The 25254-nt window shown below is 45.5% G+C and overlaps 1 protein-coding gene across 1 annotated transcript in view; it reads right to left on the bottom strand.

Annotated features, from left to right (window-relative positions):
* TBC1D5 (TBC1 domain family member 5) overlaps positions 1–25254 on the bottom strand; it is a 330505-nt gene that overhangs the window by 73270 nt on the left and 231981 nt on the right. The window contains exons 15-16 of the mRNA XM_075547174.1: positions 8029–8321; positions 3028–3093 (exon numbers count right to left, since the gene is read on the bottom strand). Of these exons, the coding sequence (XP_075403289.1) occupies positions 3028–3093; positions 8029–8321 (359 nt within the window). The remainder of the gene's footprint in view (positions 1–3027; positions 3094–8028; positions 8322–25254) is intronic.

Here is a 25254-nt window from a genome sequence, read left to right as displayed (position 1 = left end):
AAAGTAGAGTGCAAATTTTAACCTTGTTTAAGAACCTCATTTGTTAAAAAAATTTTTTTTTGGCGGGGGGCATAGGTGTGTCACAAAAATGCACTTCTAGCTAACTGATGCTGCCCGGTCATGATGTTTCCCGTGATCCCATATTTAGCTGCCTTTGCAAAGCAATGGTACTGCGCGTAGAGAGAGGGTGTGTTCCCTTTCAGGACCCTCACTTGCCCACAGGCAGAGAGACCCTAACAGTGTGGTCCACACGGGCCAGCTTCCGCCGCAGTGACTCCACCTCCCTCCTCTCACGCTGCCCTACCCATGTGCTGCTGGCCGACTGCTCAGGGTCATTTCTACTACTGCTTCCTTCCGTTTCTTCACGGTTCAGGTAGGCAGCCATCGCCACACCGGGGTGCAGCTCCCACATTGACTGCGACTCCCTGGCTGCCACTGGGCTTAACATGCGTCTTTCCTTTCTGAAAGGAAGCCAAAGAAGCGCAATGATGGCTACTCCTGGGAAAATGGGCTCGCAGAAAGAGACGGGTAGAGAAAAGGGAATCTTCCCCACGCCCCCCTTAAAAATAATGCCCTTGATGAGGAATGTCTACTATGATATGTGATGCTAGCATTAGGAGGGTTATGCATTGCGCTGCTCACCCCAAGGTCGGCAGTTAGAAACCACCAGGTGCTTTGTGGGAGAAGGATGAGGCTTTCCACTCCCGTCTGTGGTCTTGGAAACCCACAGGGGCAGCTCTACGTTACCCTGTACGGTCGGTCTCTCCAAGTGGGAATGGGTTTGACGGCAGAGAATTTGCACTTTTGCTTGAAGACTGCCCATGTCTTCATTTTGTCTTCGGATTATCCATGGCTGTCTGGGCAGGGAGGTTTTAGGTCCCCCCCCACCTTATATTAAGATATCTGGATACATTATTATATAATGACAGGCTTTATGTGTGTGTATATAATATATACTTATAATTGGATACATAATATAAACACACACAAATTGTAGAAACACCCATGGCAATGATTTTTTAATTTAACTTTCTTTTCTAATGGTCCATTCATTCCATGATGACTTACACATATATAATTCTTTCAAAGACATTCTAAAGTCTCTTCAGAAAATGCATGCGTGTGTATGTGCGTCAAAGCTTCTGGTTTGTAAATAAGTCGTAAACATCTCTTGGAAAGGGCTGTGGGTGTAGGTATGCCTTATCTAAATATCAGCTCAAAGGAACCAAGTGGGCTAAGACACCCCTGTGGCACCTTTTTATTGACTGCAGCCGAGGCTGAGACGTACGAAATGAAACTTTCAACACCAGTTATTAACCTACACAAGTTGTACAATGGCATTTGCGGTCATTTTAAAAGATACACAAAACCTGTATCATTACTATGCGCTGAAAGGTGACGAGAGGTCAACCTTCGTGGGCAATTGCTGTTCTTTTATGAAGTCATCACGGAAAGCGTGGCTCGGCTTTGCATCTGCAGCATGAACGTTCTCATCAGATCGGGCCCTTGGGGCTGTGGCTTTCCGAGAAGGCCATGCTCTGCGCTCTGGTACGGCAGGACCCACGGTAAGCATTTACTTTACACGAGCAAGGCGGAGCCCGTGGACTGTCGCCGCACTAGGCCATAACACGGGCACTCATTTCCATGCACGCCACATCGGGGAAACGGTCTGTCATTTCATCTTCTTCATGGTGCTGCGTCCCTTGATGGTGGGGCAGCCTGAGAAGACGAGCTGTTTAAACAGATCCGGGGAATAACAAGCAGCTCTTCTTAGAAGCTCCTGAGCTAGAAAAGTCATTTCAGATCACCTGTTTGAATGACCAGCAAACAGCTCGGAACTGTGCCCCGAGACCTGGGAACTACACACGGAAGGAAGGCCGCATCCTCTGCTGCCAGAAGATGGTGATTTTAAAATTTTGGTAAAGCCAACACATCAATCATTTAATCATAACCCATTCCTTTCTGTTAATTTATTAAAAAGCAGGGAGATCATGAAAGCACATTCTATTAATTATTATAATAATGTTTTAATCTTAATAGCGATTATGTGGGTAATTTAAATAAAGAAAAACATGGAATGAATTTTCTTTCATACTTCTCTCTAGTCTGGAATGAAATAGAAGATTCTTCAAATTAAGATCATTTTAACTTTGGCTTCCATGTATACAGAAATTCTATCCATGGTGTATTTCCTTTAAAAGATGACATTATAAAAGACCTTAAATACTTAAAAAAACAAACTCACTGCCATCAAGTCGATGCACTCAAAGTGCCTCCACAGGGCAGTGTGGAGCTGTCCTCTGAGTTTCCGAGACTGTAACTCTTCCCATAGTAGAAAGCCTCGTTTTCCTCCTGTGGAGCAGCTGGTGGTTTTGAACTGCTGACCTTGCAGTTAGCAGGCCAACTTGTAACCTCTACCCTTGCCGGGTGCTTTAACATTTGTCAGAGCTGCTAGCTGCTGGAAGTGGACTACTGGTCCTTCTAGTAAACCCTGTCCAGACTTTGAAGAGAGTGACATTCATCCGTCCTGTTTGTATTTTAATTCATTGTGAGCTATGGTACATGAAGACTGGTCACACTTTAAATTCTGTGAGTTGAAAACGTATTTGAAAATGAGGTGGTGGGTCTTTTAGGAAAAGCGCAGTCAGTGCGTCTGGCTCATCCCTGCATGCAGATGTCTACTCTCGGAGTCAGTCTGTCAAATGCTGTCACAGGACACCGTGCAACAAGAACGTCTCGGCGGGCTGCCACCCGAAGTGCACGTTAAAGTAACCACAAAATACAGGGCAAGGCATGTTTCGCCAGGAAAGGGGCTAGCGCACTTCTAGCAGAGAAGCGGCCTCACCCAGCGAGGACATGAAGGGCTTTTGCTTTAAACAACAGTGCCACTCTGTGGCGGGTGATGGTAGTGAACTGATCCGCGGTGAATGGAGGCGGGCAAAGCGGGGTGGGGAATGGGGTTTGGGAAAAGGCGATGATACTAAGGCAGGCAAAGAGAGAACAGCTGTGTTGCCATGGGAACTGTACCTTGGGGGTCAGTTAGAGTCTGGGCAGGAACAGAAACCTGAGCATCGCTTCCTGTAACTACATCGCCTAGATTTCATAAGGAAAAAGGAATTAGATTGCATAAAGGAGAAATAATCAACTTTACTTTCATTCATGCTGCTACATGTTGTCATGCGCCCACCAATCCAAGTGCTAACAGGCCAACACATGGCAGACACTCAGGCCAAAGAGTCTCACAAAGAAATCATTTTTAAAAGTGGTTCCTGAGCAACTCTGGGTTCAAAAAGAAGTTTCTCCCAGAGTCCAGGAAGCTCGAGCAATCAAAATATTGTGCTGCCACGAAGATTCATGCCACTTTGTTTCCTTTCTGACAACATTCTTTCTGGAAAGGAGTTTTAATCCCCAAGCTTGTATGCCCTTTACTATGAAATCAGCATGCTTTTGTAATTGATAGCTTGCCTTCTCAAACTTTACGAACAAAACCTGAAACCACATTCTCTAGTGAAGCTCTAAATAAACCATCTTCTTTAGCTAGAAAGACAAACCTCTATGTCTAGTGAAAAGTTTTAACTTCAAATTAGGTGACGGAAGGATGGTATAAGTTGCAATATGTACGTTTAAATGTCAACATGTAAAAATCTGTGAACTGCATCATATCCTTTCGGCACGATAGAGTTCTTATAGGCATGATTTCATTTACAAATAGGGCTTGTAGATGCTTAAAATAAAGAAACATACAAATGCAAACGTCAATGAAAACTATGGACAAAGGAAACTTAGAGGAGTGGTTCTCAACCAGTGGGTCGTGACCCCTTTTGGGGTTCAAGGACCCTTTCACAGGAGGCGCCTAATACATCCTGCATATCAGAGAGTTTACATTACGATTCATCACAGTAACAAAATTACAGTTACAAAGTAGCAACGGAAAATAATTTTATGGCTGGGGGTCACCACCACATGAGGAACTGTATTGAAGGGTCGAGGCATGAGGAAGGTTGAGAACCACTGATGTAGAGCACAGGAAAGGAAGCTTCAACAGGAAATTCCGTGAACTAAGGGTTCACCATTTAGGAAGATATTTTTGGGTAGTTTTATTTCCTTCCTGGATGACAAAGTTCAATACTGCGCACACTTACTGTCAAGAGGATAATCTGGATATAGACCTGAAGGCCTAGGCTATTTTGAGAGAAACAAACAAAAATCCCATGTGAAAGGCACCACATTTTCAACATGTTTCTGATTAATAGATGTGCAGCCCTCTAACTTTTAAACAACATAGAGTTTGGGGGAAAAAAATTGTGAATTAAATAACATCCCCTCGGTGCCCTGAGCACTTACGACAATTAAGACCGACGGCATGGCCAACTCATCTGGAACTTGTTGGCTTGTGATTATTTTCTTCCAGTCAATTACCAGTGGCCACATTTGTATTCTCTAACTGAAACAAACCTATAAAAAGATACATACCCCAAAGAAGTGATCAACAGCTTTGAACAGAGCTAGTTAGGGTCCGAATTGACATGATTCATCCAGTTAACTCTCAATTCACCAATATGCGTCGTCCTCAGACCCTGTGTCTCTGCTGGAGAGGTTCCCCATTCTCTATCTTCTACTTGTCTTACTTTGTGTAGATTCAGACAACAGCCCACTGAGCACCACCAAGGTGATCTCGGGTGATTACCTGTGCCGCCTCTTCCCAGGACATACCCAAAGCACAGAAATTCCTTCCAAGCAGCACTCACAGCGAGTGCGTAAGAAGGGCTGGCTCCAGACATGTGTCTTACCCTCAGACAAATGAAAACCTCAGTCACGCCAAGGGGATCTGCTAGGTCCGTTCAATTCAAGGTGGAAAGTTAACCTTTTGGAATCCCCCTGAAACAGTCCCTGTCATCTGGACAGATGTTTCTCAAAGGACACAAGATGATGAAGGGGGTGGCAGAGAACTGCGTAATGTCTTGGTGAAAAACAATTTCCACCAAGGAGCTGAAGTCCATCACGGCGATGCACCTGCTCCTCCTGTGAGGGACGGCAGCGAGGGTTGTCTCTGAGAATTCTGCTGAAACACCTGACTCCATCTACCCGACAGCCATGGCGCTGCCCCATCACACTTTCTTTTGATCCCACATCAGACCACTGAAAAAGGCACCACGTGAGTCTCTGCGGATGCCCAAATGGCGTCAAGGAGGGCACAGTTCCTGTTCAGGAGAGTGTGTCGACCAAGGCGCAGGGCACGTCAAGCAGCAGGAGCTCCGTGTTCGTAGCAGAGGGTTGTTTAGCGATACTTGTACGTGGATGTTGGACTTTTCAAATAGCTGTTCCCCGATCTAAGCACCCCTAGTGGAGAGTTACCTGAACTATGAAAATTGTACGCACTTTTCCTCCTCGCAGGCAACGGTTTTTCAAAACGGCGTCCACATTTTCTGGTAGCGCACCATGAACGGGGCTCTTGGGTCATCTTTCCTCAAAGGCACGAGGTCGATGACTGCTCTGCGGTAGCTGCAAGTCACATCCCCGCACAAGTCTCTTGGCGGGCTAAACACTGGGGTCACTTGTCACCTGGGACCTGGTGACACGCCTGCCGGTTTGCCAGCAGAGTGGAAATGCCAGCCGCAGAACCAGAGCTGGAGAATGGCTTTTCATTGTTGAGTCGACAATGAAAAATTAACACCTTTTGCCCCCAGAACCATGGCTTTTCAGAGTGCACGGGGATCAGTCCAAAGGCGGTTTGGGGTGAGGAGCGTTGGAGAGTTTCGGGGTTCTGCTGAGGGGCTCCGGGAGGGACTGCATCAAGTCACGCTAGCTTCTGGGTCTAGAAATTCTCCTTTGTGGTTTAATTTATTCAAACTTTCCTGCGGGGAGGGACATTAGCTGGGATATTCCTCTTGAATATGAAAGTTGACAGGCTTTTTGGTAGATTGACATGAGAAGTATGAACCAGAAATAAAAAGCAGAGTTGCCAAACAAGGGCCACTTTCTCGGTGCTCAGGGATCCGTTACAGAAAGCCCCAGTGATACGCATGTTCCAACTACTTTGCCCAAGTGCTCTGTTGTCTCCTTATAACTAGGGACTTGGTTTTCATCAATTGTTCCGTCTTCCTGCGCTTCCTTTCTCACTTACTGTGATATTAATACTTGACATTTCCTGAGAGACACAACTTTATATTTCTATAGTCATTTGGCTGGGTTCCTCAGAAAATTTAAGCTACAGCATTGAGATTCTCTGACTCATTTGCCTGCCATCAGTTAGAATTACTACTGACTACAGCTTGTTATCAAAGCAATATTGAAATCACATTTGTTGAGAACAATAAAACAGTACAATTAAGAAATATATAAAATAACATTCATTTCCATTTTGGAAGTGGGCATGTCTCCTGGCATTAAAATACATTTACAACATGTTAATGATACGACGTCTCTTTTTCTTCAAATCACGGGTGACAGTTCTAAATTACAAAGGAAAGACATTTAAGCAACATATCGTGACGAAAGGTGACTTGATTATTGTAATAAAATTTGAATACTAATTATGTAGCCAAATCATACAGGCCAAAAACATGGAAAAGATGGGACACATGATAATTATCAATGGAGGAATACACATATATGTACACGTGTTCATTACTGAAAAATGTTCATTATTTTGTATCATTGGGAAATAAAGTCCATATAATTTAGTACCATTTAAAATGCCAGTGCTTTCAATTTATAGTAATGTTAGATGCAATCTCTTCTTAAGAAAAGTAGGTGGAACATAGTTTATAAGATTTTCTCACTGGTTCCATAGTCCTTCGAGTGTCTGTCAGCTTGCACTGAGGATCCCTAACAGGCCTGTCAGGGAGGCAGGTGTTGGGGGGTTTGCCCCGACACTACCGGGTCCCAAACTATGCTCTGAGGTCTCAGAATGGGATGTTTTTCATAAATTATCTGCCATGCTGCAATGGCTGCCTGCTTCTACAGTAGAGATAACAGAATCGCACCTTTACAACGAAATGTAGTTTCTAATTGGCCATGGATAAAGGGTGTGAATACCCTGTCTCTTGGCAAATAAGTGAAAAATACAGATATGTAAGTTAGAAAAATAGGAGTTTGGAGTAGGGACTTCAGGAGCTTTCTTGTGAGTAGAGTACACGAGGGAAACAGAAAGGAGCTTGGCCGATGGGTCCTGTAAGCCGCATGACTGTGGGCACCATACTGGCTCTTCCTCAGAGCAGGAGAGCGAGGGACTGGACCCTCGGTTCCCACACTTAACTGGCCTACCGCCCCCTTCTTCAGATTAAAAAAAAATTACTCCAGCTCCCCTCCCTGCAGCAGTTCAAACCTTTTGCACTACAGTCCGGAATCCAGGATCAAGTACAGGTATCTGCTTTAGCAGGCTGCCCCTCCCCGCTGGATTGTTCCTGTGCTTCCCACTGGGAGAAACACTAGACTGTGTTTGCTCTCGGTTTGCTTCTCTTCTGGAATCCTATGGTTTCACAACGTTGGCTCCACGGGCTCAGACATGGATCTTCCCTGCTCAAGGTTGATTACCCCCGCCTTCTCCAAAGGTTCGAATTGGTGTTCCCCAGGGGGGAGGGTGCTGGGTCCTGAAGGCCAGGCTGAAGGAAGGATTCTTCCTAAGGCTGGCCCTGCATGGAGAAGCTGCACGGAGGGTTCCTCTCACCAGGAATGCTCAGGGCAGGCACTTCCTGCTGCAGCTTCTAGTCAGAAACACGGCCACACAGGCTTAATCGAGAAGTCAGTGGCTTGGGGTGAAGTTCTCAGTTCTGGTCACTTGTGCCCTACTTGTATATGAAGAGACATGTGGTGGTGGTGGTGTTGTTGTTAAGTACCTCAACAAATTCTCTCATCGTTTTTAATTCAGAACCACACAGTATCTGCTATTCGAGGTTTAGAGGAATAAAGATATAACACGTCATTGACTGAGTTTTTGATTGGTTTCTCTCTGGGAGGCTGGACAGACAGGGGAGAAGATCCCAGGCCTGTTTACTCTGGTTTCGCCCACCACTCGGTTCTCCTTACCTTTGTTCAACTGCACTGGCATGCTTTCGGATTTCATCAGCCGCTGCTGCTGCTGCTGCTGCTGCTGCTGCTGCTGCTGCTGCTGCTGCAGATGTTGTCGCTGCGCCTCTGTGGCGGTCCTGGTGGGGGGCCCAGCTGTGGTGGTGACAGCAGAGTTGCTATTGCCCCCGGGTACAGGTAGGGGGCCGCCCACGCTGCCTGGGGCCATTGCTGGGGAAATCAGCTTCCTTCCAAAATTAATCAGGCTGTTCGAGACCTTGTTGATATTCAGGGGCGCTCCTTTGGCATTGGTCCTGGAAAATACAGCAGACATTAAGTGGAGAGGTGTTACTGAAGTTAGAAGATACTCTCTCGATTTCCCGTACTCCACCAGCACCAAGAGGTCCCTCTGTTGGAAAGGGCCATCAGCTAGGCCCGCTAGTGAGACGTCAGTACGAAATAATAAAAACAGTACAGTTCCTGAAAGCGGTGCTATTGCTTCTCATTCTTACAATCCCAGGTCAGCCCCGCACTAGGTTCTGAGACACACGCGATGGGTTACAGCAGACACTGTTCCCTCCTGGCGCCGTCTCCTGGAAGGGCAGAGGGAGCAGGACCACAAGATCACGTAGCTACATGTGTGACCAGAGTGAGATGAGGGCTACAGACGGGTACGCCTGGGTGCTTACAGGAGGGGCCCCTGTAATACTGGCCGAGAGCAGGTTTCCCCACATGGCAAAACGGAACCAAGTGCATTTTAAACTCCTGAAAAATAAATGTGTCTGAAAGTCATGAAGGAAATTGATAGAAGCTATGTCAGGCGCCCGAGTCATTACAATGGCAGTCTCCCGCCACATCTCCCCATACGCGCCCGGTCTTTCTTTCTCCTTCCCGTTTCTTGGTAACGTTTTTTATCCCCCGCTTTAGGAAATGTTTTACTTATTTGGCCGTCTGCTTACTCCAAATCGCCTTTCAAAGATAAGTGTCATGAGGGCAAGAGCGTTTGTCTCTTGCTAATTGTTGTGTCCCCGGTGCCTAGTTTGTTAAATAGTGACTCCACCTCTGGCCTTGGTTCTCTGTGGCTGCCCTTGGGGTCGACCCTCAGCTCATGGAAAGCACCCCTGCCCGGGCCATCCCCAGGATCAGGGGTGGCTGCCCGTTGCTGGGAGCCTTAAGGCGAGTCCTTTGCCGGTTTTCTGCAAACGATCACTGCCGGCCTTTCTCCCTGGTGTGTAAATCGTGCTCAGCATCACAGCCACACGGGCAGATGGGTGGTGGGAATGGAACCCGGGCCTTGCGCATGAGAGGTGGTCCTTCCGCACCGAGCCCTCACGGCCCCTCTGCTCTCTTTGGCCCTGGCACGGTGGGAGGCGCCGCACGCTTCCCTCTCTTCTCCTCTCTCCATGTGCGCGCGTGCGGGCATCACTGGCCCCGTGCGCGCTCACGCCGCCCTCTACTTTCCCCTTAGTCCTTCAGCCCAAGCCTGGCTGTGGCCTGTGGTCTGGAACCCTCGGCAAGGTCATCGGTGATGTCTGCCCTGTGGATCAGAGTCCATCTGCTTTCCCTCTACCTTTCCTGCCCGCCTTCTCCGCGGCGCCTTCTTGCGGCTTCCGTGGTGTGGCATGCACCTGGGCGGGGACTGCCCCAGCAAACGGGCCATGGAGAAAACGCTGGCTATATGAACTCTGGTTTCCAGATGGTTCATAGCCTTGAGGCCTGGGAGACCACTTACAATTTATTGTAGATGTGGGAGGTAATCTAACCCCCAAGTAAACCAAGGTTAGTATTTTTATTGTCTAAGTCATTCACGGAAGTTTGTTTTCTCACCCTGTTGCTTCTTCCCTGCACAAAACATCAAGTTTGAGGGATCCACTTATACTGACGTTAGTTAATTTGGGCTTTATGATCATTTCCTGCCCTGACATAGTAATTCTTCTACTTTTAACGTCTCCTTGGCCTGGCGTGGAGAGCCCTAAAGACAGAACTGAGCTGTGGTTCTACATGCCATACTTCTTCCTCCCATGAAGATGTTTCTAATAGTACTAATATTAAGGGCTAACTATTAGAGACTTAAGTTTCTTTGGAGTTTAAAACCTGAAACGCAGCTTTATTTAAAATCAAGTAATGTGCTTTGTTTCAAGGAAAATTAAAGGGTCAGAAAACAGAGGAAGAGCATCAGTAAGATGGACTGACCCAATTGCACAATGGGTCAAACACAGCAGTTGTGAGGATGGCAAGGGGTCAGGTGGTGTTTGGATTCTGTTGTACAGAATGAGTGTATCACACACTCATGGCCCGTTCATTTATAACTCAATGGAATGTGAAATAAATGCTTCAGACAGCTCCTTTTGCATCAAGCTTTTCCTTTGAAGAATTGGCTATTAAATGTTCTTCCCCAAAGGGCAGAAAATAAAGTTGTTGTTGTTTTATTTTTTCTAATGGAGTTAAGATTGTGCAGAGATTATGCACCACTCATGTCCGGCTTCCAGCTGGTTCCCAATGAAGTAGAGCATTTCATAAGACACGATGGAGCTGCCTGGAAGAAGGCACTCACTGCATGCGTATCGAGGAAAGATCGAATGAATGAACTAAAAGGAGTCCATCCATTCTGGATGCATTCACTTCTGGCACTGTGGGGAGCAGTGGAAAGGGCCATGATCATATAGAAGCTCTGTTACATTTCAGTTTTGCTTGTCTGCAAGTCAAGATTCATAATTCACAAATATGAAGAAGTTATAATGTTGTTACCCTTTTTTATAAACAAAAATGTACGAGTCAAATTCCCATATTGCCAGTTGTAAAATTTATATGTTGATAAAAGTACTAAGAAGCTGCTAGAGCATTATCAAGAGAATATGGTTAATGCATCTTCATTACTACTAATAACCACGAAAAACATATAGATCAAGCTCATGCCGAGCCATTTTTCATCTCTATAGCTCTTGAAAGGGGATGAACACGGCTTTCCTTTTCTGAACGGTGTGTGTGTGTGTGTATATGTGTGTGTGTGTGTATGATTTTCTCCCTCATCTTCTATCAATAGCTTCCAGAAGAATATTTTCTTTTCAAAAACAACCGTTCAAGGCAACCGTATGCATGTTTAAGACACAAGGATACATACAATCCATTGCTGCTTTCTCAGGCACAACAATTTGCATATCACTGAGCTGAGCAAAGTTAGCCAGGCTAGATCTAAAATAATAGTGGTAGGATTCTTCAGAATGAAGCACTAAACAATTTTCAACAGTTCTGATGGACTGTGATCGGTACTTTTAAGCATGTGTGTGAAACCATGAAAACCAATGCTGTCATCGAGGTCTTCGGGACGGGACTGGCTGGAGATGGAGTGTCATGTGTACACGGTGTTGAAATAAATAGCAGGTGGGGTTTAGAATGAACAAGACTTTGAGTAGCAAATCCAGAGAGTCATCAATGGCCAACTGCAGCTTTTTGTTGTGGCTAGGTGCACTGTAGTTGGTTCTGATTCACAGAACCAAGGATACAGCCAGATGCACACCACACCTCTCCTTATTTTCAACTACCATATATACTCGTGTATAAGCCAAGTTTTTCAGCACAAAAAATGTGCTGAAAAATCTGGGGTTCGGCTTATACACGGGTCAGTGTTACTCCAGCGAGGTGTAATATCTCGCTGGTGATTGCCATTCCTCCGCTGTTCATTCAAAGCCCTGCTGACACTGCAGGGCTTTGAATGTTTGTTTACTCACATCTAACCAATCAGAGCCGTCCTATGACATGGACGGCTCCAATTCGCAGAAGCACCCGTAGTGATTCACTTACGCCTGCAGTTGAACTGGTAAGGATGTGTCTGTGGCTGCGCTCGGTCTCTCCCCTCTGGTCGCTGTGTTAATTCACATCCTGCATTTCCCACCCTAGGCTTACATTCGAGTCAATCAGTTATTCTGTTTTCCCAGGTAATAGGTGCCTCGGCTTATACTTGGGTGGGCTTATATTTGAGTATATACGGTAAGTAGTATCTCCTCATTTTGTCTGAATGGCTGCCTATGTACAGGTGTTTCATGAGCACAATAAAGTATTCTTGAGTTCCGATTCACACAGTTGAATATCTGTAATGGTCAGTAATGTAAAGTCAACATCTTTCTGGTATTCCTTGCTTTCGGCCAAGACCAAGCTGCCATCAGCAATAATGTTCCTTGGTCCACATCCTCTTAGGCTGGCTTCAGTTTCTGAGAGTTCACTGTTAATGTCTGCTGTTGGTGAATTATCTTCAGGAAATTTTACTCGCATATGATATTGTATTGTTAAATAATTTTAACATTCTGCTGAATTGTCATTATTTAAAAGGAACGCAAATAGGAAGTTCGCCTAGTCGGAGGTCTTCCACATTGCTCGACAAAAATGAGTAAGGGTTCCCAGTGTGCATCCATATTGTAGAAAGCCGAGTTTTGCAGCACATTTTTAACGCAGTTTTTGTGGTAAAATTAGGGGCCTCGGCTCATATTCAGGTCGGCTTAAACTCAAGTATTACGGTAATTGGTGTTCCATCAATTCTTGGAGTTTTTTTTTGCCAATGCCTTCAATGCAGTTTGGCCCTCAACATACTGTTATTAGAAAGAGTGTACTCTTGGAAGGGTTGTTTTTGTGAAAATCGGTCACAAGCTCACTTTGGCAGAACTTTACTATAGCAGGTTAAACTAGAATAGGAGCATCTTCCGAAAACCTATGAATTCCTTCAGAGCACTTGTACCAGGGACCACCTGCCCAGGCTTCATAGTTAGGCCCTGTTGCTGAGTATCTTGAAATCAGTAATGGTGGACTTCTGTTACATTTTACTGTCTACTGGATCTGCTCGACTCTGGCTTTCGGACCCACACTCCCGAGGGAGCTTTGAGGGTCCCCAGTGCTATGGCTGCTTTTCATTTGATTTCTGAAACCTTCCTGATGCTCCGAAAACTATTATCACTTCAAAAATTCTCTAAGCTCTTTCCTCTCCTGTATCCAAATCTAACGTTATCCTGATTTGCTTCCTTTCTATTTGTAGCTCTATGTTCAGGCTTGATGTTAAATATGTACGACGAATTACTTTTCAAATGATACCCACATTTTTTCACCAGTTTCAGTTTTCGATTTTATGTGTCCTAGTATATATTTTTCTTTGTTACTTCGTTACCCACCTTTCCCAAAATTTAATGCTTGAGTCATTCATTCATTCCCTTTTCCCCAATAAAATAAAATTCTTCTCCAAGTTACACATTTTCATCTGATTATAACTAGGACATACAATCCCCCATTATTCCACCTTCTCAACAGTTTGTTGCTTATTTATAATTTTATTTTCTAAATAGTCTGCATTTTCTCTGTGGCTCAACTGATAATTAGGTGTGTCCTCAATTGTAGGACGGTGGGGTTTGCGTTTCAATATATTGTTCCTTTACCTTTACTGGCCCAAAGTAGACGCATCCAAAGAATGGAAGTAGTGAAATGGTCTTTTCAAAGGAATCACAGAAACTACAAACTGAAAAATGACATTGACCTTTGAAAAATTAGACTGGCAATAATAGCTTACACAATTTAATTTTACTAATCAATTAGAAATGCACGTAAGTTAATTATAAAGAGCCAGTATGGGTCAGTAAATACAAGACATTCCAACACAACTCTATTTCCTGTCCCGGAGTGCTAAGGCCTGCTATATTTTATTCAGCTCTGTGAGCACCTGTGGATAACACGGAGGAGGACGTATGCTCGGTTACAGCTGGACAACTGCCGGAGTCGAAGTGCACCCACTGCTCAGTATTGGAGCACCTGCCAAAGGCTCACGGGAACAATATGTAGCTCACGCTTGGTTGATAGTTTGGGTGTGATGCTAACTTTCCATGCGTATCAATATATATGGATTTTTCAAGGTTCATAGAAAAAAATCGCATTTTATTTAAATTTCATTTTTTCCATGAACTTTTCAAGGCTCCTCATGTATGTGTATGTTGGTTTGGCCAGTAGGTTGGTTTGGCAGTGGTGTTGCGGTGACAAGGATTAGATTTCGATTCTTGGCACCAACACTAGAGGAGGACCCATCTTTGGGCGAGAACAACTGCATGGCAGCGGCAGGGTGGGCAGCTGTGCCTATGGGCCAGGGGCAGTGAGGCGGTGGTCTGAAGCTTATGCTGGGAGAGCGACAGCTGAGGGAACTGCGAGCCAGCCCTCTGATGTCGGGAGGACTGCTGGGAGGGAGAGCAGCGCTTGCCCGGCACAGCTTTAGAACATGAGCTCAAACAGGCTTTGCTTAAAATAGTGAGTGTTCCGCCCCGGAAACTGAATCCAGAGGCCTGGCCAAGTGGCAAGATGTGCCGTCGTGGTAAAGCTTAGCTGCTCACCGAGAGAGAAGTTGACAGTCCTAACCAGCCAACTGGGCCACGGCAGAAAGCTGGGTCCCTGCAGAGAGTGGCGGCCATGGAAACCCTATGGGGCAGTTCTGCTCTGCGCGGTAGGGCTGCTGCTATTGGACAGAATGGCTAGTTTAGGTCCCTAAGGGATGCGACCCCCGCCCCTGTCCCTTCTAGTACTCAAGGAGAAGGGCCTGTTTGGCCTGCCTCTTTATCCCCACACTTGCTCCTCTCTCCCCTTTGGTCACCTTGTGTTCGCCTCAATTTTCTTCCCTTTCCTTTTTACTCTAGTTTCCGTTTCTCATAGTCTCAGCTCGTTCTACCTAGACTTTGTTCCCATCCTAAGAACATATACTCGATTCTACAATGATTTTCTTAAGACTGAAGAGTAGTTGGAAAAATTAAATTTGTACTATTAATAAAATACGAAATTATTATTTTTTGCCAAACAATGTTATCTTTACATCCTACTCTACCATTATCGATCTATTCACACATGACTGTGGCTTATATTTATTTCATCTATGCTTACAGATTTCAATATTTTATTTGAACATTTAAAATGATTGTCAGTTTTGAAATGTACTTACAGAGAATTCTAATGTCTAAGTTAAAAAAACTTAGTCGGACTGCTACTGAAACATTAAACATTCTGTAAATGGGAGGTTTTTAGGTCTTTAAAATGAATTGGCTTCCAACTTTCTTAATTCTGTAACTTAAAATTTAAGTGCCTCAAATTTGCTTTGAGGAGAAGGCATCTATCTCTAACTCTGATTTGCTTGCCATATTGTGAGGTTCCTGTTGTTTTTGAAAATGAATTCATTCTACAGCTCAAAGAGCTCGTACAGGCCTTTGATAAAGCTAACGGCTGAGAGTTAGCTTGCTACAGGCTCATTCCTTAAGAGGCTGCGTTTCAAGGCAACATATGTTTCCTTTCAGCTTTAAAAACTATGATGCTTTTATGTGAGTCAAGAAAGAAAAGTTTTTCCTTTTCCCCCCAATGTGACCGGCAGCAGAGTGCAGCTTGTTAGAATGAAACAGTTGCCATCGGTGCGTTGGTGGAACAAAGCTAGACTACAGGATTTACCTATTTGGTCGGGACAAAATGTACAAGGTGGGGTAAAGTAATCATGGGTTTCATTGTGTCCTCCAGAGGATATTTGATGGTCCCTACCCCTCTACTGGTGAAAATGATGGCCCTGCTTTGATACAGGGTCTTTGAAGAGGTTATCAGCTAACACGAGACAGCGAGGTGGGTTCTGATCACAAAAAACTCACAGCAAACCCACTGCCATTAAGTCCACCCTGGTTCCTGGCAACCCTACAGGACAGGGCAGAACTGTTGCCGTGGATTCCGAGGCTGCAACTGTCTACGGGAGAAGACGCTCTCGTCTGTCTCTTGTGGAGCGACTGGTGGTTTCGAACTGCTGACCTGGTGGCGAACAGCCCGGAGCCCTTATAAAAGAGAAGATACACAAGTACACAAAGATGATGGTTGAACGAGTGCATCTATAAGGAAAGTAACAGTCAGGATTTCTGAGTGTTCACCAGGAGCTGGAGAGAGGCATGACACCGATTCTCTCTGAGAGCCTTCCAGGAGGAATCTAAATGGCCAATCCCCTGATTCCAGAAGCCTAGCTTTCAGAACTAGATGGCAATAGATTTCTGATCAAAATACCCAGTTTGTGGTACTTTATGTGCGTACTTAGGAAACAAATGCGTTAGCATAATAAATGATTTTGCATTACTCGTGGTACATATGCTTCTGAAGATACATCCTGAGGAATAAAACAGTGAGATTTCCAGTTAGAAAGGAGGGCGGTGGTCAGCTGCCATTGAGTTGGTTCTGACAGCAACCCTGTGATCAACAGTGCGAAACGCTGCCTGGTCCTGCACCATCCTCACCCTCAGTTTCCTCTGAGCCTACTGTTGCTCTAAGAGGGGCAGTTTTCAACCACTGTTTTTTGGCCCAGCGCACCTGAAAACATGTGGTTCATAATGGAAGACTCTGGAGGGGTTGGGAGATTCTCATCCTTAAATTGACAGATCAGGATGGTCAAGGTTCCAATCCTGAGACACCCATCAACTTGAGAATTCTGTCATCTCTCTTTCTCTTACTGTGAGAATCACTATGGAACTACATAATTAAAAAAAATCACAAATAGCATCAGCTAAAAATATAACAAGAATCAACTGTTCAGGTTTTAAAGCAGGCATATAGAAGCCAATAAAGTATAAAGAAACATGTGAGCCCCAAAAGGAAACAGCCATATTTTCAACCCACAGCGCAGGAGGGAACAGGTTGAATACTGGGGGTGGGGGTGGGGGGAGGGAGTAATTTATTTTCTCTTAATTAAAAGAAAATCTACAAGACCTTTACAGTAAAAACTATGAAGCACTGCTGAGAGCAGTTAAAGGAACTAAGAACAAAACCAATTCTTGCAGAGTGGGTTCCCTTGGTGACCCCACGCGAGTCACGGCAGAGCTATGTCCCACGGGCTCCCAGGGGCAGGATTTTTAGGAGGAGGATCATTTGACCTTTCTTCTGATGTGCCTCTGGATGGAGTCGAACTTCTCACCTTAGGGTGAGCAGAAAAGCACATCCACCATTTGCCACCACCCAGGAAAGAAAGCCTGTGTAAATGAAAGATAATCCACATTCATGGATTAGGTAATTCAATACGGTTAAGATGTCAGGTATTTTCAAGTTGATCTATAGAATTAATGTTATTTCCTATCAAAATCCCCAAGATTAAAAAAATTAAGTTGATTTTAAACTTGATATGGAAATGCAAAGAATCTAACTGGTCAAAAACTACGAAAAAGAAGAATGCTGAAGAACTTACACCCTACGGGATGGAGTAGAACAGAAATCTTAGAGGAAGTCGAAAGCGTCCTCTTTCCCCTGTAAAGGAAGTACCTGCAGACTACCCACAATCACAACTTGCTACGGTGGGACCGAGTGAAGCCAGTGTGGTCTTAGAGAAACGACAGACCGCTTACACGGGTGGAATGAAAACCCAGGCATCGATGTTCAACCCAGGTAGAGAGACAGGGGAAAATGCTGAGCTGAAGGAGACCGTACAGATCATGGATCGTGGTTGTAAGGTATACATAACTGTCACAATTCTCCAAAGTGACCATAGAAGATATGCATATTATATATAAATTACACCTGAGTTTAAATGGGAGAGGGAGGAACATATCTGTTTACTCTAGAACAATATGAAGGGGTACCTCACCCCCAAATAGGATTTTTTTCCCTAAAGCTATGTATTAAAAACTTTTTTTTTTACTAAACAACTTTATCACCTTCAAAGGACTCTCCATGACACTTAATACATCTGTCAAATCTGTGATTCCATTCTTGGAAACATTTTCAAATTTATCTGTTTGGATGGGCAACAGCACCTCAGTTTTTTTCTTCCCTTCTTCTATGTCATCAAACCGCTGTCCTTTCATTTCCCTTTTAATTCATGGAAACACAACGAAGTCTCATGTAGCAAGGTCAGATGAGTAAGGTGTGGGGCAAGAGAGGCATGCTGGGTTCTTTTTGCCCCAAACTGGCACACTGAGATGACTGCATGAGCAGGTACATTGTCATGGTGGCAAAGCCAGTGCCCCATCTGCCACAAATCAGGCCTCTCTCCTGAATATTGTTATGCAATCCTTTTAGAATCTCTAAACAAAAAGTTTGATTAATATTCTGACTATGGGACAAACTCCAAGTGCAGCAATGAGTTGACATTTTTGCCATTCAGGAGGTTGCTGGACGTCCAGAACGAGGTTTGTCATCAGTTGACATTTCACCATTTTTGAAACAAGAATACCACTCGTACACTTGAGTTTTGCCCACAGCGCTGTCATTGTAAGCTGTGCTCAACACCACCACAGTCTCTGCAGCGTCTTTCCCAGGCAGGAGACAAAATTTCACAGCCACACTCTCTTCTTTTAAATCAGCCATCACAAAAACGAGGTTTAAGCAAAACTACTTGTGCAAAAAAATTCACTGTGACCAGAGAGAACCTTCCCCGGCGACACCACTGGGTGCACCAACTCAGCAAGGTGATCGATGCTTACCTAGTGGGAAAAATGCCTACTATGAAAGCTATGCCCAGTAGAGGCTTTTTTTTTTTGGGGGGGGGGGGCGGAGGTTACCTCCTTGTATGGAGTTACCATTTTGCTCAAATAGTGTAAGAATTTCCAAGAACCCACAAAAAAGACACTTCACACACAGTGGTATTTATAGCAAGAGCTCATAGTTATTTGAGCAAAAACATCAAAAATTTACATTTATGCACTCTTCCGTGTCCTCTGAAATCCCAATTAGCCAATTAACAACCAGCACTAATAATCACAGACCGCTTTGGGTTTGTGGCTTAGGGAACACAATCAGCACATGATTTCTTTACCATATTTTAGTACAATCACTCTGGAAAACACCTATTTTTATCCCTAAGATAACGTCAGTGCTTGCTGATTATGCCAGTAGATATAATACAAGCCACTTTTAAAATCTAGTGGGCCATATAAAATGGAAAAGGTCCAGAATTGTATAATGCCTCCTAGGTTTTCAAAATATTTTATTTACTCAGCCATTAAACGAAATATTTATTGAACAGTAAACAGAGCCAAGTCCTGTGCCGGACATTGGGAACACGAGCGGTCTACGACACAGGCCCAGGCGTCCAAAGTGTTCGCACGCGGGCAAGACATTTCTTAGTCTTCGGACTTACTCGTCAATCGATGAGAGAGGAAACCAAGTGCTCATCAGTGATGGTGGCAACATCTCTACAAATGTGCTGGATGCCATGGATGTGTGGATTGTTATAAGAGCTGCAAGAGACCCCAGTCAAATGTTGTTATTTTTTTAAAGTGTTCATCCCTTTTCCAAATGCATGCATTCCTTCTCTGTGTGAGGAATGGTGGAGCAGCAGTGGGAAAGAGAGGTGTGGCCCCTGGCCTCCCAGAGCCCACACTAGCATCAGATTATGATTGCTTAAGTTCGCTGCGCTGCTTGGGAGCCGGTGTTTTCTTTCTCGGGACAGTTGGCTAGCCAAGGCCCCCAGGAACTCCTAATCTGAGGCAATCCTGCTCCCCAGGAAAAAGGGATTCTCAGCCTCCGTGTGTCCACGGGGTTGGCAAGGGTGCCCTCCCTCCAATGTCAAGCGGAACCCAGATGAGGCAAGTGGGCACATCATCAGCACCCCCTGGGGACCAGCGGCCTTCTGCAAAGGTCCTCCTTGTCAGATGTGTCCTTGTGGAATCTTTCATAATTCACACGAACTCATTTAAACTAAGCTCTGGCACGGGCAGAAGGCATCTGGGAAGCTTGGCCCGAGAATGCTTTGCTAATCTACTGAGGGGAGAGATCAGGGAGCGAGGCTCGATTGCCTCCACCTTAATTGAGGCCTCAGTCAATCAGGTGAGGTGCCTTAAGGTGGCGATAAGCAACTATGAAAGGAAGTTAAAATACCTACTAGACAAGGAGCTTGTACAATGTCAATGTGGGTAAGGTGACGTGTGCTCTAGAGGCTCCACTGAAGACTTACACACCACTTACATCCCCTCTGGAAAGAAATAAAGTTTTGTGTCATTTTCAAAACCAAAACTCCATATGCATGTTCTGAAATAAAAGAGGAATATGATTCTGTTCTTAATTAAAAGAGACCATAGTCTAAGCGGTAAATGCAATCAATGCCACTGCATTGTCCGTTTAGAAATGTTTAAATGACAAAAGCTTTATTTATATTATTACCACCAGAAGAGGGAAACACGGGGTGGGGTGGGGGTGGAGAGAGAGAGAGAGAGAGAGAGAGAGAGAGAGAGAGAGAGAGAGAGAGAGAGAGAAAGATAAGGGGGCGGGAAGAACTGGAGCAATTGACTGCCATCTTCAAAAACGGATATTCTGTTCTGTGACTACTCAGTTGGTTATTTCAGTAGCCACAAATTCTTAAATAATTATTATGGGTCTTTCCGAAGCCTAATCACAATTTAGATTAAAAGAAAAAAAATTAATAGCAATTTCTGGTTATTTCAGGGCAAAATTGGAACACAATTTGTGTTAAATTGTCCTTTGGAGCTCAAAAGTTGAATGAATGAGAAGATGTCATTTCCCATTTTTAAAAAGAAATTTGCAAGCAAGTAGAAATCAGCACAGTGAATATTACCCAGGCACGTAATGGAAAATCTATCACTAAAATACCTAGGCACTTGCTTTTAAAGACTTAATTATAGCAATCCATGGTAAAGCAGAGAAGCAAAATCAGGCTTGATTTCTGGAGACGTTCTTATCCATGAAATCACATGCCGTCTCTGCTTCCTCCTCCCTCATCTCTTATTTGGATATACAACGCAGAGAAGTCCACTGCCATAAACAGAGCAGGTACTGAGCCCCCTGTTTAGCAGATGGTGGCCCCTGTTGTCTCTTCTCTAACCTCTACTTTTGGATCAAGTCTAGGGGTTTCCCTTGTGTGTGTGTGTGTGTGTGTGTGTGTGTGTGTGTGTGTGAGAGAGAGAGAGAGAGAGAGAGAGAGAGAGAGAGAGAGAGAGAGAGAGAGAGAGAGAGAGAGAGAATGGACCTATAACCTAATCTCGCTCATCATAGTCCTTCAGTTGCTAAGCAGGGACTTTACCAACTGCTTTATTGCTACTTGGGTTTCGATCACACATAAAGCAGGGACACAATAGCTGGTGGCAGTAATGTGGTACAAAGTTGGACAGGCGCACTTAACTGCCGTGCCGCCGCCGCAGCAGCACTGTCACTGTCACCTAGCTTGTCAGTTCCTAGCGCAGTCGGTGACTGGCAGCGTGCACACACCTCTGCTACTGCCGGCCGCTCTCGTTGGTTTGTCACTCACTTCGGTGGAAGGTGGAGATGGCACATTGTTGTTCTGATTCCAGTTCTGTGACTCGTATGTGTTTGAGCAGCCCTTACAAGATTTCCTTCCTGTTTGGAATCCTTTCCATTGGAGTCCCTGCACATTTCCAGGCAGTAGACAGGTGTTGAGGGTCTTAAGTCTTCACAAGACAAACCCGGTGGGGTTGACATTTTAATGCAAGAAACAAACAATAAAGACACAAAAGACAGGTAAAAACACCATTTCGGCAATGAAATTGCTCTAAATAAAACAAAGCTGAGGAATGGAACAGAGAATGGATGGGTCTACTATTTCAGACAGAATGGCCAGTGTCCCTCTGAGGAGATGAAGGGAGGCCGAAGAGCGAGGGAATGCATTGTGTGGGTTCTCGAAGAACATCCAGGCAGAAGAACAAGTCCCGTGCAGTGGGGACATGCTTTCGTGCTTGAGGACTAGTCAGCAGGTCAGTTCAGTGTCACTAGAGAGAGGTGGGGGCGGATGAGGTTGGAGAGACCAGTGGGAGGGCAGGTGAGCTGCAGCCGCCCCGCAGCCTCTGAGAAGGCTTGGGACTTCTTCCCGAGCACGTTGAGAAGTCGTGGTACAAAGCTACAGTGGGGCTCGTGTTGAGGTGTTCTTTTGTCTTCTTGGTGAACACGGCCCTTGAGGAAGGAGAGAGGTAGTGGGAGACCGGAGTCGTGGCGATGAGCCATGGTGATGTCTTGGTGTTAGTAGTGCAGAGGGAGAAAAGTGGTTTGTCTCGGGCACATTTTGTAGAGGATTTGCTGAGCAGCTCGCCATGCTCTCTGAAACACAAAGAGGGCTCAAGCTCAGCTCCAAGGTTGAACCAGCGACTGTGAGGGAGAAATGCTGGGGGGTAATGGGTGAGGAAGGGTGACAAATGTGTGGGGACAGAGTACCTAGAGTTTAGTGTGTGTGGTCCGGTGCCGTTCAGTTGGCTGCAACCCTGTACAAGAAGTCACAATGGTGTCCAGGCATGAGCGGGCCTTCCCTCTTTTGCTGCCCCTCTCCTGTACTACGCAGGGGGTTCTTCTCCGGGAACTGGCCTTTCCTGATCCCATGTCCAAAGTATGTGCGGCGACTCGACAACATCCATGCCGCAGAGGAGCACTCTGGCCGTACCAATCCCAAGACGGGTATGTTTGTCCCTTTGGCCGTCCATGTTGCTCTCGCAATTCTTCACCAGCACCCTTCAAATGCCTCAATAATTCTTTGGTCTTCTTCAATGTGCAATTTTCAGGCCATTGAAAATCCCCTGGCTTGGGTCAGGGACACCTTAGTCCTCAAAGTGACATCCGTGCTTTTCAACACTGGAAAGAGGTCTTGGGGCAGCAGATTTAACCAGTGACATGCGTCAGTGGTTCTCGACTGCCACTTCCATGAGCACTGATTGTGGAGCCAAGAAAGGCTAAATCCTCAAGAAAGTCCATCTTTTCTCCACTTACCATAATGTTACCTATTGGTCCTGTTGGAAGGATTTTGGTTTTCTTTACATTGAGTTGTAACCCATGCTGAAGGCCGCAATCCTTGATCTTCATCGGCAAGTGCTCCGAGTGTTCCTCACTGTCAGCAAGCAAGGTCATGTCATCTGCATGTCACAGGTTGTTAATAAACCTTCTTCCAATCTTGATGCTGGATTCGTCTTCATATACTCCACCTTCTCTGGTTTGCTCAGCATACAGGTTGAATGACTGTGAGTGTGGTGAGAGGACACAGCCTTGTGGTCAGGTTGGGAAGTATTAAATTTGAGATGCATGTGAGACATTCAAGAAGCGATATGGAGGAAGCAGTAGAATACCAGTAGACATGTCTGGCGTTCAAGGAAAGAGGTCAAAGTAGAGATGCAGATTTAGGACCTCTGGCATCCAAACACCAGCCCACTGCCATCAAGTCAATTCGGACTCGTAGCGCCCCATACAGAAGGTCTCCTTTGGGTTTCCACAGCTGTAAATCGCTGCAGGAACAAAGAGCCTGGGATGTCTCCAGTGGAGTGACTGGGGGATTTGAACGATCAGCCATATGGCTAGCAAGTCCAATGCTTTTGCCCACAGCATCAGGGATCCTTCATTCTGCTACACCAAAACCAGAACAGACACACTGCCACTAGGTGGGATTGTACGGGTGGTCCTTGAAGCTGTGGCCTCGGAGTGAGGTCCCACAGGAAGTGCACAGCGAGAAGGAACGAAGGCTGGGCGCTCCAGAGGTCGGAGGCAGAGAAAGGGCCTCCTGGAAGCCCAGCATAGGCCTGCTGAGAGGGAAGTTTGTGTTTCTTTGAGATACGCACGTTCTTTATGCGATCATGGTGATACCCTCATCAGTCACATCTACTACAAACACTTCCCCAAATTTCTGTTTGTCTTTTGCTTCAGTGTGTGGTTCTTGAGAGCTCTTATTAAAAATGTTTGTTGAGTCTTTTTTCTTTGTGATTCCTTTCCCTTGCTGTTAGGGTTAAAAAGCTTCAAGTTACTAGAAGCCAGACAAGCATCTGCATTTTATTCGCAGGTTTGTCTGTCCGTACCTGGTTCCCTTGGGGCTCGTTTGGGTGCCGGGTAGGGCTCCCCAGCACCGTCCATTTACTCTGCGCTTGTCCACTGTCGTGAGGACTTCCCATCACGCACTAGATTTCACTTCAATTCCAAGTGTGCTAGGGCGGAGCTGAAATCTTCCTTCCGGTCATGAAAATGAGACTTCGTGTAACCATCTCAAAGTGCTTACAAAGGCTGGCTGTACAAAATAATCTACATTTTGCAGAAGAAAAATCTAAGGACAGAAGAAAGATGAATACCATGAAGGATAGAAAGAGGTATTGGGTGAAGAGGGTAAAATATGGGGGAGAGTTGAGTGCAGAATCAAGGACCTGATCAAGAATAAACATTCATTAAAAAAACAAACCAACCCTCTCAAAACCAAACTAATTGCCACAGAGTGGATACAGACGCATATCTACCCGACAGGGCAGGACAGAATGCCCCCCAGGAGTTTCTAAGGCTCAAGTCTTTACGGGAGTATAGAGCCTCACCTTTACCCAGCAGAGCTGTTGGTGGTTTTGAACTGCTAGCCAAACATGTAACCAGGATGCCACCAGGGCTCCCTTATTTTAAAAAAGGAACTGAAGAAAAAGAAAAGGTATTGTTCATTCCCTTTGTTTTTAGATGGAAGGAAAACATGCTGGGGGTGGGGGGTGGGGGAGGAGAGATAAACCATGCAGATTTACAAATTCGTTGAGTAGCTTCCCTATGCCAGGCCCAGTCTCGGTGAACTAAATCAGCTGCTTGTCCTCGTATTTTAGTAGGGAAGTTGATGAATTTCCTACTAAATACATAAATGAATTCTAAGTATCACTGGGAATTATTGCTATGAAGCTGGATAGAAGATTGGACACCAGGGCAGGGAGTGGAGAGAGCAGGGGGTCCGAGGGAGCTGAAGGACCCCGGGCTGCTCCCTAAGTAGTGACAGGCAGGGGATGAGGGAAGTGTTCAGGGCAAAGGCCTCAAGCAAGATGAAGACATTGACAAGGTCAGCGTGGCTGCAGCATCTCCGCTGCCTGTGAGGCCAGAGTCGAATGCACCCACAGGGCTTAACTACATTGTAATCCTTAGGCCAGGCGCTCTGGTGGGTCTGTGGACTAGGTGTGGGGGGGCTAAACTCAAGGTCAGGGGTTCCAAGCCGCCCGCTGCTCTGTGGGAGGAGGAGGTGACTCTCTGTTCTTGTAAAGATTGGCGGCTTAGATGAGTCGGCATCCGCTCAGTGGCAGGGTTTCTGTTTGTTTAATCTTTCGGGAAGCAGAGGGCCACAACTTCCTCCTGCCGGGCAGCTGGTGGGTTCAAACCACGGGCCTTTCCTTGGCAGCTGAGCACTCAGCCAACAGTACCACGGGAGCCCCGGACTCGACCAAACCTCATGGGCAGTGGGCTGATTCCAACAACCAGCCGCCCGCAGGACAAAGTAGAACTGCAACCCACACATCTTCCCAAGAGCAGAAAGCCTTCATTTTCTCCCACAAA

This window comes from Tenrec ecaudatus, chromosome 4, assembly GCF_050624435.1.
Source record: "Tenrec ecaudatus isolate mTenEca1 chromosome 4, mTenEca1.hap1, whole genome shotgun sequence".
In the NCBI taxonomy this organism is placed as follows: domain Eukaryota; kingdom Metazoa; phylum Chordata; class Mammalia; order Afrosoricida; family Tenrecidae; genus Tenrec; species Tenrec ecaudatus.
Note: the sequence above shows the minus strand (reverse complement) of the source record. Positions and strands in the feature narration are given on the sequence as shown.